General features: G+C 42.6%; 1 protein-coding gene across 1 annotated transcript in view; it reads right to left on the bottom strand.

The window, feature by feature from the left end:
- LOC139369636 (voltage-dependent calcium channel gamma-4 subunit-like) overlaps positions 1–17,482 on the bottom strand; it is a 31,310-nt gene extending 13,828 nt beyond the window's left edge. The window contains exon 1 of the mRNA XM_071108900.1: positions 17,266–17,482. Coding sequence (XP_070965001.1) covers positions 17,266–17,482 — 217 coding nt within the window. The remainder of the gene's footprint in view (positions 1–17,265) is intronic.
- Positions 17,483–17,835: the final 353 nt, after the last annotated feature.

Genomic DNA, 17,835 nt, shown 5'->3' with positions numbered 1-17,835 from the left:
TGTGAAGCTGTTAACATCTCTGTTAGCCCCGTCTCGCAGGACAAAAATCTGTCCCTGATATTCACTCCTATACTCAATATAACACATTTAACTTCACACCATTTACTGTATAATACACTGAACAAAAAATATAAATGCAACGATTTTACTGAGTTACAGTTGATATGGAAATCAGTCAATTGAAATAAATAAATTAGGCCCTAATCTATGGATTTCACATGACTGGGAATACAGATATGCATCTGTTGGTCAAAGATACCTTAAAAAGGGTGGTGGATCAGAAAAAACAGCCAGTATCTGGTGTGACCACCATTTGCCTCAGAGTTGATCAGGCTGTTCATTGTGGCCGGTGGAAGGTTGTCTCACTCCTCTTCAATGACCGTGCAAAGTTGTTGGATATTGGTGGAAACTGGAACACGCTGTCGTGCACGTCGATCCAGAGCATCCCAAACATGCTCAATGGGTGACATGTCTGGTGAGTATGCAGGCCATGGAAGAACTAGGATACTTTCAGCTTCCAGGAATTGTGTATATATCCTTGCAACATGGGGTCGTGCATTATCATGCTGAAACATGAGGTGATTGCACGAAAATGGACCTCAGGATCTTGTCACGGTATCTCTGTGCATTCAAATTGCCAACAATAAAATGCAAGTGTGTTCATTGTCCATAGCTTATGCCTGCCCATTCCATAACCCCACCACCACCACGAGGCACTCTGTTCACAACGTTGACATAAGCAAACCACTCGCTCACACCACGCCATGTGTTCTGCCATCTGCCCAGTACAGTTGAAACCAAGATTAAATCTGTGAAGAGCACATTTCTCCAGCGCGCCAGTGGTCATCGGCGGTGAGTATTTGCCCACTGAAGTCGTTTACGAAGTCGAACTGCAGTCAGGCCAAGACCCTGGTGAGGAAGACGAGCACACAGATGAGCTTTGCTGAGATGATTTCTGACAGTTTATGCAGAAATTCTGGATGTGGAGGTTCTGGGGTGGCGTGGTTACACATGGTCTGCGGTTGTGAGGCCGGATGGACGTAACAACATTGGAGGCGGCTTATGGTAGAAAAATGAACATTCAATTATCTGGCAACAGCTCTGGTGGACATTCCTACACTCAGCATGTCAATTGCATGCTCCCTCAACTTGAGACATCTGTGGCATTGTTGTGTGACAACACTGCACATTTTAGTGGCCTTGTATTGTCCCCAGCACAAGGTGCACCTGTGTAATGATCATGCTGTTTAATCAGCTTCTTCGTATGCCACACCTGTCGGGTGAATGTATTATCTTGGCAAAGGACAGACGCTCACTTACATAACTGTTAACAAATGTGTGCACAAATTGAGAGAAATAAGCTTTTTGGAACATGGAACATTTCTGGGATCTTTTTATTTCAGCTCATGAAACAAACACGTTACATGTTGCTTTTACATTTTTGTTCAGTATAGAATACGCTATGCCTACTGCAAAAAAATAGCTGATTTGCTCATATCCATAGGCAGGAGGAATGTAGTAAGGTCCGGAATATACAGTTGGAAGTCGGAAGTTTACATACAGTGGGGTAAAAAAGTATTTAGTCAGCCACCAATTGTGCAAGTTCTCCCACTTAAAAAGATGAGAGAGGCCTGTAATTTTCATCATAGGCACACTTCTACTACGACAGGCAAAATGAGAAGAAAAAAATACAGAAAATCACATTGTAGGATTTTTTATGAATTTATTTGCAAATTATGGTGGAAAATAAGTATTTGCTCACCTACAAACAATTAAGATTTCTGGCTCTCACAGACCTGTAACTTCTTCTTTAAGAGGCCCCTCTGTCCTCCACTCGTTACCTGTATTAATGGCACCTGTTTGAACTTGTTATCAGTATAAAAGACACCTGTCCACAACCTCAAACAGTCACACACCAAACGCCACTATGGCCAAGACCAAAGAGCTGTCAAAGGACACCAGAAACAAAATTGTAGACCTGCACCAGGCTGGGAAGATTGAATCTGCAATAGGTAAGCAGCTTGGTTTGAAGAAATCAACTGTGGGAGCAATTATTAGGAAATGGAAGACATACAAGACCACTGATAATCTCCCTCAATCTGGGGCTCCACACAAGATCTCACCCCGTGGGGTCAAAATGATCACAAGAACGGTGAGCAAAAATCCCAGAACCACACGGGGGGACCTAGTGAATGACCTGCAGAGAGCTGGGGCCAAAGTAACAAAGCCTACCATCAGTAACACACACCAAAATACCAGCAATGTGATTTTCTGGATATTTTTCTCTCATTTTGTCTGTCATAGTTGAAGTGTACCTCAGTTTTTCACAATTCCTGACATTTAATCCTAGTACAAATTCCCTGTTTTAGGAGTAGTTAGGATCACCACTTTACTTTAAGAATGTGAAATGTCAGAATAATAGTAGAGAGAATTCGTTATTTCAGCTTTTATTTCTTTCATCACATTCCCAGTGGGTCAGAAGTTTACATACACTCAATTAGTATTTTGTAGCATTGCCTTTAAATTGTTTAACTTGGGTCAAACTTTTAACTTCGGGTAGCCTACCACAAGCTTCCCACAATAAGTTGGGTGAATTTTGGCCCATTCCGCCTGACAGAGCTGGTGTAACAGAGTCAGGTTTGTAGGCCTCCTTGCTCGCACACACTTTTTCAATTCTGACCACAAATTTTCTATAGGATGAGGTCAGGGCTTTGTGATGGCAACTTCAATACCTTGAGTCATTGTCCATTTGGAAGACCCATGGGGCGGCAGGGTAGCCTAGCGGTTAGAGCGTTGGACAAGTTCATATCCCTGAGCTGATAAGGTACAAATCTGTCGTTCTGCCCCTGAACAGGCAGTTAACCCACTGTTCCTAGGCCGTCATTGAAAATAAGAATTTGTTCTTAACTGACTTGCCTAGTTAAATAAAGGTACAATTTAAACATTTAAAAACATTTGCGACCAAGCTTTAACTTCCTGACTGATGTCTTGAGATGTTGCTTCAATATATCCACATAATTTTCCGTCCTCATGATGCCATCTACTTTGTGAAGTGTACCAGTGCCTCCTGCAGCTCCTGCCTCCCCCTTTTTCCTCCAAACAAAACGATGGTCATTATGGCCAGACAGTTCTATATTTGTTTCATCAGACCAGAGGACATTTCTCCAAAAAAGTACGATCTTTGTCCCCATGTGCAGTTGCAAACCATAGTCTGGCTTTTTTATGGCGGTTTTGGAGCAGTGGCTTCTTCCTTGCTGAGCAGCCTTTCAGGTTATGTCGATATAGGACTCATTTTACTGTGGACATAGATATTTTTGTACCCGTTTCCTCCAGCATCTTCACAAGGTTCTTTGCTGTTGTTCTGGGATTGATTTGCACTTTTCACACCAAAGTACGTTCATCTCTAGGTGACAGAATGCGTCCCCTTCCTGAGCGGTATGACGGCTGCGTGGTCCCATGGCGTACTATTGTTTGTACAGATGAACGAGGTACCTTCAGGCGTTTGGAAATTGCTCCCAAGGATGAACCAGACTTGTGGAGTTCTACAATTTTTTTTCTGAGGTCTTGGTTGATTTCTTTTGATTTTCCCATGATGTCAAGCAAAGAGGAATTGAGTTTGATGGTAGACCTTGAAATACATCCACAGGTACACCTCCAATTGACTCAAATTATGTCAATTAGCCTGTCAGTGCTTCTACACCTGCATTGCTTGCTGTTTGGGGTTTTAGGCTGGGTTTCTGTACAGCACTTTGAGATATCAGCTGATGTACGAAGGGCTATATAAATAAATTTGATTTGATTTTGATTTGATTTAAAGCCATGACATCATTTTCTGAAATTTTCCAAGCTGTTTAAAGGCACAGTCAACTTAGTGACCCACTAGAATTGTGATACAGTAAATTATAAATTAAATAATCTGTCTGTAAACAATTGTTGGAAAAATGACTTGTGTCATGCACAAAGTAGATGTCCTAACCGACTTGCCAATACTATAGTTTGTTAACAAGACATTTGTGGAGTGGTTGAAAAACTAGTTTTAATGACTTCAACCTAAGTGTATGTAAACTTCCGACTTCAACTGTACCTGTAAGCAAGTGTTGGAACCAGTTCAGGGAACAGAACAGAAAATAACAAAACATTTGTAGGAACAGAATCAGAACCGGGAACGAAAGTAATCTATACTCTTCCGGGAACAGAACCATTCTTTTTAAAGCATGGGAACCAGCTAAGAACGTTATTTTACAGCTTCTTCCCCCAAGCCATAAGACTGCTGAACAATTATTCAAATGGCCATCTGAAATATTTGCATTGACACCCCCCTCTTTTGTTTTTACACTGCTGCTACTGTCATAGAAATATTCGAAGAAAACAGTATAGGTACTGGAAAATCCCCAATAGTAATCGCTGTTTATTATCTATGCATAATCACATACTCCTTGATGCCATTCCAGACTCCCTCTGCCTACCCAAGGACGTCACAGGACAAAAATCAGTTAACCACCTAACTGAGGAACTCAATTTAACCTTGCGTAATAACCTAGATGCAGTTGCACCCCTAAAACCATGTCATAAGAAACTAGCTCCCTGGTATACAGAAAATGCCGGAGCTCTGAAGCAAGCTTCCAGAAAATTGGAACGGAAATGGCGCCACACCAAACTGTAAGTCATCCGACTAGCTTGGAAAGACGGTACCGTGCAGGATAGAAGAGCCCTCACTTCTGCTCGATTATCCTATTTTTCCAACTTAATTGAGGAAACTAAGAACAATCCAACATTTATTTTTGATACTCTCGCAAAGTTAACTAAAAAGCAGCATTCCCCATAGAGGATGGCTTTCACTTCAGCAGTAATGAACTTCTTTGAGGAAAAGATCATGATCATTAGAAAGCAAATTACGGACTCCTCTTTAAATCTGCGTATTCCTCCAAAGCTCAGTTGTCCTGAGTCTGCACAACCCTGCCAGGACCTAGGATCAAGGGAGACACTCAAGTGTTTTAGTACTGTATCTCTTGACACAATGATGAAATTAATCATGGCCTCTAAACCGTCAAGCTGCATACTGGACCCTATTCCAACTAAACTACTGAAAGAGCTGCTTCCTGTGCTTGGCCTTCCTATGTTGAACATAATAAACGGCTCTCTAGCCACCGGATGTGTACCAAACTCACTAAAAGTGACAGTAATAAAGCCTCTCTTGAAAAAGCCAAACCTTGACCCAGAACATTTTTTGAAACTAAAAATCGGCCTATATCGAATCTCCCATTCCTCTCAAAAATGTTAGAAAAAGCTGTTGCGCAACAATGTATATGAAATGCTTCAGTCTGGTTTGACTCCATCATAGCACTGAGATTGCACTTGTGAAGGTGGTAAATGACCTTTTAATGACGTCCGACCGAGGCTCTGCATCTGTCGTCGTGCTCCTAGACCTTAGTGCTGCTTTTGATACCATCGATCACCACATTCTTTTGGAGAGATTGGAAACCCAAATTGGTCTACACGGACCAGTTCTGGCCTGGTTTAGATTTTCTCTGTCGGAAAGATATCAGTTTGTCTCTGTGAATGGTTTGTCCTCTGACAAATCAACTGTAAATTTCAGTGTTCCTCAAGGTTCCGTTTTAGGACCACTATTGTTTTCACTATATATTTTAACTCTTGGGGATGTCATTCGAAAACATAATGTTAACTTTCACTGCTATGCGGATGACACAGCTGTAGATTTCAATTAAACATGGTGAAGCCCCATAATTGCCCCCGCTGGAAGCCTGTGTTTCAGACATAAGGAAGTGGATGGCTGCAAACTTTCTACAGAGATGCTTGTTTCTACAGAGATGTTTGTTCTAGGTCCCAAGAAACAAAAGAGATCTTCTGTTGAATCTGACAATTAATCTTGATGGTTGTACAGTCGTTCAAATAAAACTGAAGGACCTCGGCGTTACTCTGGACCCTGATCTCTCTTTTGACGAACATAACAATACTGTTTCAAGGACCGCTTTTTTCCATATACGTAACAATGCAAAAATTAGACATTTTCTGTCCAAATATGATGCAGAAAAATGTATCCATGCTTTTGTTACTTCTAGGTTAGACTACTGCAATGCTCTACTTTCCGGCTACCCGGATAAAGCACTAAATAAACTTCAGTTAGTGCTAAATACAGCTGCTAGAATCCTGACTAGAAACCAAAAATGGGATCATATTATTCCAGTGCTAGCCTCCCTACACTGGCTTCCTGTTAAGGCAAGGTCTGATTTCAAGGTTTTAATGCTAACCTACAAAGCATTACATGGGCTTGCTCCTACCCATCTTTCCGATTTGGTCCTGCCGTACATACCTACATGTACGCTACGGTCACAAGACGCAGGCCTCGTAATTGTCCGTAGAATTTCTAAGCAAACAGCTGGAGGCAGGGCTTTCTCCTATAGAGCTCCATTTTTATGGAATGGTCTGCCTATCCATGTGAGACGCAGACTCGGTCTCAACCTTTGTCTTTATTGAAGACTCATCTCTTCAGTAGGTCCTATGATTGAGTGTAGTCTGGCCCAGGAGTGTGAAGGTGAACGGAAAGGCACTGGAGCAACGAACCACCCTTGCGGTCTCTGCCTGGCCGGTTCCCCTCTCTCCATTGGGATTCTCTGCCTCTAACCCCATTACAGGGGCTGAGTCACTGGCTTACTGGTGCTCTTCCATGTCGTCCCTAGGAGGGGTGCGTCACTTGAGTGTGTTGAGTCACTGACGTGGTCTTCCTGTCTGGGTTGGCGCCCCCCTTGGGTTGTGCCGTGGCAGAGATCTTTGTGGGCTATACTCGGCCTTGTCTCAGGATGTTAAGTTGGTGGTTGAAGATATCCCTCTAGTGGTGTGGGGGCTGTGCTTTGGCAAAGTGGGTGGGGTTATATATTGCCTGTTTGGCCCTGTCTGGGGGTATCATCGGATGGAGCCACGGTGTCTCCTGACCCCTCCCGTCTCAGCCGCCAGTATTTATGCTGCAGTTTATGTGCCGAGGGGATCTGGAGTATTTATCCTGTCTTATCCGGTGTCCTGTGTGAATTTAAGTATGCTTTCTCTAATTCTCTCTTTCTTTCTCTCTCGGAGGACCTGAGCCCTAGGACCATGCCTCAGGACTACCTGGCGTGATGACTCCTTGTTGTCCCCAGTTCACCTGGCCGTGCTGCTGCTCCAGTTTCAACTGTGATTACTATTATTTGACCATGCTCTTCATTTATGAACATTTGAACATCTTGGACATGTTCTGTTATAATCTCCACCCGGCACAGCCAGAAGAAGACTGGCCACCCCTCATAGCCTGGTTCCTCTCTAGGTTTCTTCCTAGGTTTTGGCCTTTCTAGGGAGTTTTTCCTAGCCACCGTGTTTCTACACCTGCATTGCTTGCTGTTTGGGGTTTTAGGCTGGGTTCCTGTACAGCACTTTGATATATCAGCTGATGTAAGAAGGGCTATATAAATATATTTGATTTACTCCTACCTACAAGTAAAAATTACTTTGACTAACCTGTACCTCCGCACGTTGACTCGGTACCGGTACCCCCTGTATAGAGTCTCATTATTGTTATTTTATTGTGTTCTTTTTTTAACCTTTAGTTTATGTAGACATTTCTGCCAATGTGTGTGCGCATGTGTAGGCTACCTGCCCCCCCCCCCCCCCTTCCTAAGCTACTGTAGCCTACTGATGTAACAAGCGGGATTCAGAAATTAGGGTGAAGTTATTTATTTAATTAGAATGAACTTTTTCAATGCTAGTTAAGGATACTCATGTTATCACGTTTCACATTGGATTTATTAACTACAAAAAGATAAGATGTGTTTCTAATTCTGGTGCCGCTCTGCACACACAGCTTGTTAGCTAGCTAGCTCCATCTGGTTCAACGTTTAGCCAACTCTCTGAAGTTCAAAGACATTTAAAGTTCCTCCATAGAAGCCGCTCCTCTGAATGTATAATTCTGTGGGCCTAATTCAGATAATGTATGTCAATAAGCTCTTCAAGCCAAGCCTCCTCCAACCTCTCTCGCAATACGCAACATTTAGTTGTCATCTTGAGCCCTACAGTTGTCTGTCCATCGCACATGTAAACAACTATAGATTGCCCACTCCACAGCAAGCTGCTCTATCCTCACTGATTGGTGAATGAATTTAATGTTGAGCTAAATGTAAACATTTCAGAGGTTTAAAAAGGAACAATATAAACCATAACTTTTTGGGAGTTAGAACCGGTTCAGAACTTTAATTTGCAGGTTGGAACAGTGGAATGGAAGGAAAAAATATGGTTCTGTTCAAAATGAAATGATTGGAAAACAATTGTTGATTCCAACCCCTGCCTGTGAGCAATCACACTTTCTTAACCCTGTTGGCACTTAAAAATCACCTGGCCTGGCCGCTGCTGCCCCTAGTGGTGGGATGTGTATAATGAAAATGGACTGTCTAACTGTGGTACACCCTAACCACTAGAATACATAATTTCCTAGCAGTGATAGAAAATGTCCCTCGCAGATTTGACAATCATTTTAAATAAATTAATAACTCACAGGTTAAATTGTTTGTTTTGTATGAAAATCAGTGGGGTAACAAAATAATCAGCATTATAATAGGCTTGTCTTCTTTGGCAATCAATTTGTATTGTCATTTTTTAATTATGACAATTAAGCAACCCCAATGTATGACAAAACTGCAATTTCTAAGACTGAGTGAGTGCCTTTACAGCTCAACACAGAAGTGCATTGAGTATTGGGATTTTAGCTTCACTTCCACTGTTTATTTTATTTCACCTTTATTTAACCAGGTAGGCAAGTTGAGAACAAGTTCTCATTTTCAATTGCGACCTGGCCAAGATAAAGCAAAGCAGTTCGACACATACAACTACACAGAGTTACACATGGAGTAAAACAAACATACAGTCAATAATACAGTAGAAAAACCAAGTCTATATACAATGTGAGCAAATGAGGTGAGATAAGGGAGGTAAAGGCAAAAAAAAGGCCATGGTGGCGAAGTAAATACAATATAGCTAGTAAAACACTGGAATGGTAGATTTGCAGTGGAAGAATGTGCAAAGTAGAAATAGAAATAATGGGGTGCAACTGAGCAAAATAAATACATAAATACAGTAGGGGAAGAGGTAGTTGTTTGGGCTAAATTATAGATGGGCTATGTACAGGTGCAGTAATATGTGAGCTGCTCTGACAGCTGGTGCTTAAAGCTAGTGAGGGAGATAAGTGTTTCCAGTTTCAGAGATTTTTGTAGTTCGTTCCAGTCATTGGCAGCAGAGAACTGTAAGGAGAGGCGGCCAAAGGAGGAATTGGTTTTGGGGGTGACCAGAGAGATATACCTGCTGGAGCGCGTGCTACAGGTGGGTGCTGCTATGGTGACCAGCGAGCTGAGATAAGGTGGGACTTTACCTAGCAGGGTCTTGTAGATGACCTAGAGCCAGTGGGTTTGGCGACAAGTATGAAGCGAGGGCCATCCAACGAGAGCGTACAGGTCGCAATGGTGGGTAGTATATGGGGCTTTGGTGACAAAATGGATGACACTGTGATAGACTGCATCCAATTTATTGAGTAGGGTATTTGAGGCTATTTTGTAAATGACATGGCCGCAGTCGAGGATCGGTAGGATGGTCAGTTTTACAAGGGTATGTTTGGCAGCATGAGTGAAGGACGATTTGTTGCGAAATAGGAAGCCAATTCTAGATGTAACTTTGGATTGGAGATGTTTTATGTGAGTCTGGAAGGAGAGTTTACAGTCTAACCAGACACCTAGGTATTTGTAGTTGTCCACATATTCTAAGTCAGAACCGTCCAGAGCAGTGATCCTGGACGGGCGTGCAGGTGCAGGCAGCGATCGGTTGAAAAGCATGTATTTCGTTTTACTTGTATTTAAGAGCAGTTGGAGGCCACAGAAGGAGAGTTGTATGGCATTGAAGCTCGTCTGGAGGGTTTTTAACACAGTATCCAAAGAAGGGCCAGAAGTATACAGAATGGTGTCTTCTGCGTAGAGGTGGATCAGAGACTCACCAGCAGCAAGAGTGACATTATTGATGTATACAGAGAAGAGAGTCGGTCCAAGAATGTAACCCTGTGGCACCCCCATAGAGACTGCCAGAGGCCCGGACAACAGGCCCTCTGATTTGACACACTGAACTCTATCAGAGAAGTAGTTGGTGAACCAGGCGAGGCAATCTTTTGAGAAACCAAGGCTATCGAGTCTGCCGATGAGGATGTGGTGATTAACAGAGTCGAAAGCCTTGGCCAGGTCAATGAATACGGCTGCACAGTATTGTTTCTTATCGATGGAGGTTAAGATATCGTTTAGGACCTTGAGCGTGGCTGAGGTACACCCATGACCAGCTCGGAAACCAGATTGTATAGCGGAGAAGGTGGGGTGGGATTCAAAATGGTCGGTAATCTGTTTGTTGACTTGGCTTTCGAAGACCTTAGAAAGGCAGGGTAGGATAGATATAGGTCTGTAGCAGTTTGGGTCAAGAGTGTCCCCTCCTTAGAGGGGGATGACCGCAGCTGCTTTCCAATATTTGGGAATCTCAGACGACACGAAAGAGAGGTTGAACAGGCTAGTAATATGGGTTGCAACAATTTCGGCAGATAGTTTTAGAAAGAAATGGTCCAGATTGTCTAGCCCGGCTGATTTGGAGGGCTCCAGATTTTGTAGCTCTTTCAGAACATCAGCTGACTGGATTTGGGAGAAGGAGAAATGGGGAAAGCGAGGGTGAGTTGCTGTGGGGGGCGCCGTGCTGCTGAACGGGGTAGGGGTAGCCAGATGGAAAGCATGGCCAGCCATAGAAAAATGCTTATTGAAATTTTCAATTATGGTGGATTTATCGGTGGTGACAGCTTTTCCTATCCTCAGTGCAGTGGGCAGCTGGGAGGTGTTCTTATTCTCCATGGACTTTACAGTGTCCCAGAACTTTTGAGTTTGTGTTGCAGGAAGCAAATGTCTGCTTGAAAAAGCTAGCCTTGGCTTTTCTAACTGCCTGTGTATATTGGTCTCTAACTTCCCCGAAAAGTTGCAAATCACGGGGGCTGTTCGATGCTAATGCAGAACGCCATAGGATGTTTTTGTGTTGGTTAAGGGCAGTCAGGTCTGGAGAGAACCAAGGGCTATATCTGTTCCTGGTTCTAAATGTATTGAATGGGGCATGCTTATTTAAGATGGTGAGGAAGGCATTTAAAAAAAATAACCAGGCATCCTCTACTGATGGGATGAAGTCAATATCCTTCCAGGATACCCAGGCCAGGTTGATTAGAAAGGCCTGCTCGCTGAAGTGTTTCAGGGAGCGTTTGACAGTGATGAGTAGAGGTCGTTTGACCGCTGACCAATTACGGATGCAGGCAATGAGGCAGTGATCACTGAGATCTTGGTTGAAAACAGCAGAGGTGTATTTAGAGGGCAAGTTGGTTAGGATGATATCTATGAGGGTGCCCGTGTTTACGGCTTTGGGGTGGTACCTGGTAGGTTCATTGATAATTTGTGTGAGATTGAGGGCATCAAGCTTAGATTGTAGGATGGCTGGGGTGTTAAGCATGTCCCAGTTTAGGTCACCTAGCAGCATGAGCTCTGAAGATAGATGGGGGGGGGAAATCAGTTCACATATGGTGTCCAGAGCACTGCTGGGGGCAGAGGGTGGTCTATAGCAGGCGGCAATGGTGAAAGACTTGTTTTTAGAGAGGTGGTTTTTAAAAGTAGAAGTTCAAATTGTTTGGGTACAGACCTGGATAGTAGGACAGAACTCTGCAGGCTATCTCTGCAGTAGATTGCAACACCGCCCCCTTTGGTCGTTCTATCTTGTCTGAAAATGTTGTAGTTAGGGATGGAGATTTCAGAGTTTTTGGCAGTCTTCCTAAGCCAGGATTCAGACACGGCTAGGACATGCGGGTTGGCAGTCTGCTAAAGCAGTGAATAAAACAAACTTAGGGAGGAGGCTTCTAATGTTAACATGCATGAAACAAAGGCTATTACGGTTATAGAGGTCATCAAAAGAGAGCGCACTATGACATGGCATGAGGCATAATATATTTTTCTAATGAGCAGACATTGTTCATGTACAACCATTGTTGGATTAGTATAGTGTTGTTGCGTAGTGTTGTCTCAACTCTCACTTACCTTACCTGCTACTCCCCCTATGGACATTATTTTCCTGTTGCTTCCCTCCCTGCATGTTGGAGCTCGACGCCTAAGATTTTCACTGTGCCCTGCAATCGCACCTGCAACTCTGTACATGAGACTATTAAACAATCTCAATCCATGCTCAATAATAATCAATAATTGAGATCAATAATCTGTCTAAACAATTGTTGGAAGAATGACTTGTGTCATGCACAAAGTAGATATCCTAACCGACTTGCCAAAACTATAGTTTGTTAACAGGAAATTTGTGGAGTGGTTGAAAAACGAGTTAATGACTCCAACCTAAGTGTATATGTAAACTTCTGACTTCAACTGTAAATGCATATTGATCTGCATATCATTGTGGTAGTAATGGGAAAACACACTATATGAAACCATCTTTAGCTTACCTTTCAGATAACTTTACGCTGTATATTTCCACACATACTTACTCTACCTCCCTGTCTCACACACATCCTCTCTCTCTCTTACACACAGACTCACATCACTCTCTCTTTCTTGACATGAATTGTAGCCCAATGTTCTAACAAAACCCTAAGAAGGTATCGCTCAGCCTATAGAAGTCAGCTAAGCACACAGACTCATGATTTACCCAGGAGATTTACAGGGAGATATCATTAGCATTGGTTCTGGTGTACGCTGTAGCGTTGGATACAGGGCAGTACTCAATCTAATATTGCCTCAAGGTCTCGCTCACACACACACACACGGCTCCCAACTTAGAAAAGTTAGACACCAAACAGAATTGAAGGAACACCAGAAAAATATAGATTTTTGATTTAAGACACAGTTTATAATTATTTATATAAGGCATATGCATCTTACCTTTGAAGCACCATCTCTTTGAGTAGGCTATCATTTCCCTTTCCATTCTTCCTGTGCAATCCACATTTATGCATAGCCTATTGGTAAAGTTACCAGGTTGTTTAGGTAACATGACGGAACAAGGTAGTTTATCAAAACAACAATCAGTGGCCTGAGTAGTTTAAAATGGCCCGCAACGTGGTTTATGAAATTATATAAAACGTGAGACGTGGTTTTCAATGACATAAAAGGTGCAAGCATGACTGTCACTATGCTCCGCTTTCCCTCTATGGCACTGGGGCTGCGTGACTAGCCTGGCCTCATTGGCTAGAGGTAACAAAATAAGCTAAATCCGGGACACTCAAATTAGTATATGTGACATTTGGTATGGTTATATAAGACCGATAGTTACTTAAGGCAAAAACAAAAGTAGGGTGGTTGGGCGGAAATATAACGAACGTTCTAGCATACCAAAGGTTGCGAGTTCGAATGTCATCACGGATAACTTCAGCATTTTAGCAACTTTTCAACTACTTACTACTTTTTAGCTACTTTGCAACTTCTTAGCATGTTAGCTAACCCTAACCTTAACCATAGCCTAGCTTATGTTAGCAAGCTAGCTAATGTTAGCCACCTAGATATAATTTGTAACGTGTGTATATGTATGTATATATATATATATATATATATATATACACACACACACACACACGTTTTGCAAATTTGTAACATGTTACAAATTAAAATGTGTATATCATACAAAATGGGATATCCACAAATTAATACATACAATGCAAAATGTAACATATCAAACTAAATGGTGTGTCTCAGTTTTACATACAGAAGAATATACGAAATGCTCTGAGACCAGGTTGGCTTGATAGCCAGACTTGCCTGTATTCTTGGTTCTAACAATGAAAAGATACAATGTATCCACTTTGCTCCCACTGTGAGCTACTCCAATAATTAAACAAATGTAATAACAGAAGATTCCTTAGTGTCTGCACAAACACAGCTCACATCACGGCTAAATTTAATTTGTTTCATTTTTTGGTACTTTTACCCCTTTTTCTCCCCAATTGGTAGTTACAGTCTTGTCCCATCGCTGCAAATCCTGTACGGACTTGGGAGAGGCGAAGGTCGAGAGCCTTGCGTCCTCCGAAACATGACCCTGCCAAGTCGCACTACTTCTTGACAGACTGCTCACTTACCCCAGAAGCCAGCCGCACCAATGTGTCGGAGGAAACACCGTACAACTGGCGACCGAGTCAGCTTGCAGGCGCCCGGCCTGCCACAAGGAGTCGCTAGAGCGCAGCGGGATAAGGAAAATCCCAGCCGGTCAAACCTCCCCCTAACCTGGACGACGCTGTGCTGCCTCATGGGTCTCCCGGTCACAGCCGGCTGTGACACAGCCTGGGATCGTACTCGGGCTGTAGTGACACCTCAGGCAATGTGATGCAGTGCCTTAAACTGCTGCTCCACTCGGGAGGCAATTATTGATTTATTTTTTACTGATGGAGATGTGCAGAAAGAGCTAACAGAGAAAAGCAGGTGAATAATGGCTGGTAGGGGATGCGGCTGGCTAATCACAGCTGTCACAGGTGATACTGGATGAAGCACTCATTTTGATGACATATCTGTCATCCCCCCCCCCCCCCCCCCCCCCCCCCCCACACACACACACATATTTTCAGATCACTGATCAAAGAGATTGTCTAAGAAAGGAAGCCATCTTAGACAATTGGAACACAGCTGATATGTTTGACCCGTTGGCCTAATAAAGTTGGTGATGAGAGAGAAACATATGAAGAGAGCGGGAGAGAAGGGGAGTTTCTCTCCTGTCTGTCAGTCATCACTAGTTACCACAGCCACAAAGTCATAAACCCTGCCTATTTCTACAATTTCTCGTCATAAAATGTGATTTTAAATCTAAACACACTACTAACCTAAGCTTACATTTTTACGATATAGACCATTTTGACTTTGTGCTTGTGGTTACTAGTGGAAACTCTGTCTGTCTGCCTGCGAGACAACAGTGCATCCTTTATTACTCAGCATAGCTTTGCCATGGCAACCTCCTCCTGGTGCCCAAGAAGCACATTTCATGCCTACATCTCAGAGGAGCCCTTTGACATCCTACTAACTCATTCATACAGGGACTGGCGGGTGTGCGCATAGACGTGCGTACACACAGCACAATGTTTTGAAAACCCCAAAATGTGTTTTGCTAGCTATAAACAGTCTCTCACAGCCCCCCTTTGCTTATTACAAACATCATTCAACGATTACCTCACATTTCAAAACACCCAACAAGACCCATATAACACCTTCATTATCATCAAGAAGTCTTTCTTATTCAGTCTGGCAAGAAACAATAGCTATTCAAAATAAAATGCCATTCAATAACACAAAGAACACCTCAGAGCGAGATTGACAGTCATTCAACAGGTGTCTATCTATTTAGAAGGAAGGAAATAAGACCCCTCTCACTCTCTTTGAAGCTCGTCTCCCGTCGACACAGGAAGGAAGCGCTAGTTAGGTGGGAGTTCTTGTTTGATTTAAGGCGAGCTGGGAAGAAGACTCAAATTGTTCCGTGCGCGTCTTAAACGCCTCCCCTATGGGAGAAAAGGTAGGGAAAGTATATAGGGTTGAGAAAGGGGAAGCGGATTGGGTTGGTAATGTTGCCACTTGACATTGTGTTGCCCAGCTGTGGACATGCATGGAATAGCAATTATTGAGAAATGTATTTTTTGTCCATCTTGACTTCTTTCGCTCTCTCTCTCTCTGAGTGTTAGTATTCTTCTTTGCCAATGAATAATTTCATTTAGCAGTCTGTAGCTTGTAATTCATGCTGTTACTCAAAACATATTGACTGTGGAAGTTGAAATGGTCTTCTCCAGTTGCGTTAGTTCTCTCATCGCTTTCCGCCGCTCTTTCTGAAGACACGTTTCAGCGCCACGCACAATGGACAGCACCAAATCAGCCGGCTCGACTTTCAGACACTTGATTCGACTTTGAAGAAACGCGTTTTATGCAATGCTTCACTTACTAGCCTACAGAATAAACAACGCCAAATAATATTTACCTAACAAATCACTTTTGTATCATATAGCAAGGTTTGATAATCAAAATCTTCAAGTGGAAGTGTCCATTATACCCCGGGACAATTCACTTAAATGCACTTCACTTCGCTAGAGAATAATTTCTCAATCTCAACACTACAGCGGTTAGCTGCGGCATATTTATTAACGTAGTTGATTTCGCTTAACAGTGACGCAAGTAACATGGAAGAGCTGGCTAGTGGCTACTTCAATGGAGAATAGTAAATAACTGGGGTCTGGTAGGGAAAAGTAGAGACCCAAAAACCAATAATTATCCATCATGTCATTTATATGCTATATTGATCTGGATGTGAACAAATCGAAGGACACCACTTAACAGATTGATCGTATTGATTAAGATGTATTGATAGATACAAAGCTCAGCACCTGGCTCAAATGGGTAGACATTATTAATTAATTTGACTGAATATTTCATTGCTGTGCAACTCTTTTAGCAAAGCCCAACCCAGCTCTTGAAACGAGAAAGCAATTTATATATTCGTTCGATCTCGTGTCGGTGAAAAACATACATGGATTTTAATTTGATCAAAGTTAAACCTATTTGCAGATAACTATATTTCTAAATCTCACCCGTGTTTCCATAGCAATGTCTTAGGTGTAGTTGCCAAGCAACAGCATCACATACACTGAACTGGATGGACAAAGAACCGCCGTTTGGAGAAGCGCATCTAAACAATCTGAAGTTGAACTCGTAGTTGTGCACTCCTAAAAGTAACAGCCATTGATTATAAACGGGTTGAGTAGGCTATGAACTAGTTATATTGCACATTCCCATACAGCCGTGCATTATGCATGTACAGTATAGGGTAACGAGGCCACGTCATATCCGAAGCAAAAACATAAAGTAGGTCTAATACATTGCATTACGCACAGGGATACATAATGGTATAACGCGCCCACAATTATAGCCTACATCTCCAGCTGCACTACACGCGTTCCAAGACCTCTGTTCTATCAAAACGTCCTAACAACTTTTCACTCTGTGCATGGACAGTATATTTCAGTATAGGCAAGGTTGTTTTTCCTCAAACGCCCCCAACAACGTCTTATACACTATGCTAACTAAAAACTGGTGTCACAAACTAAACATGTACTACTTTTACGCACTTCAATGATTCATACATCAGATACTTTCCTATATTAACCAAATGAAAAACTCAAAAGTAAAGACCAGAAAGCTGACAAAGTACCTTCTATACAACAAATCCGCCACAGCCCGGAGTGCGTCAGGTCGCCTCTAGTTTTCTTGGGTTGCATGTCCTCCGTGGTGACATTGGTGGCGTTACATATGTACGCCCGAGAATAGAGCCAGTAGTCGGTCCCAATAGCTATTGTCATCAGACTGAAAGCTGCAAAAGCGCCCACGATGGTCAACAGTATCTGACACCCACGGTCACACCACGCCATGGCGCCTCATAATAATCCACAACGGGCTACAAACACACTAAAGAGGCACGCAGCAGAATATGGCTATCGTTGGTGTTTTTTTTCTAGAACATCACTTTCATGTAAACTTCAACTGGAGTGCTTCTTAATGGGTAAATTCAGTAGCTTTTTCCTTTGCACGCTTCTCGAGGATTTAATTCCCCAAAGTTCACATTGCAGAAGTCGTTGATTCCTCCACAGGTTGAATTTTATAAACTTGCACGTTTCTTGACGAAATATGTTTTTCGATGTGCGATTAGCTTTCACTTCTCAACTGAATTGATTTGCCAAGAGCGCAAGATCTTCTACCAAGACCACACCTTCTATTCAACTAA

The sequence above is a fragment of the Oncorhynchus clarkii genome, chromosome 17 (assembly GCF_045791955.1).
Source record: "Oncorhynchus clarkii lewisi isolate Uvic-CL-2024 chromosome 17, UVic_Ocla_1.0, whole genome shotgun sequence".
NCBI lineage: Eukaryota > Metazoa > Chordata > Actinopteri > Salmoniformes > Salmonidae > Oncorhynchus > Oncorhynchus clarkii.
Note: the sequence above shows the minus strand (reverse complement) of the source record. Positions and strands in the feature narration are given on the sequence as shown.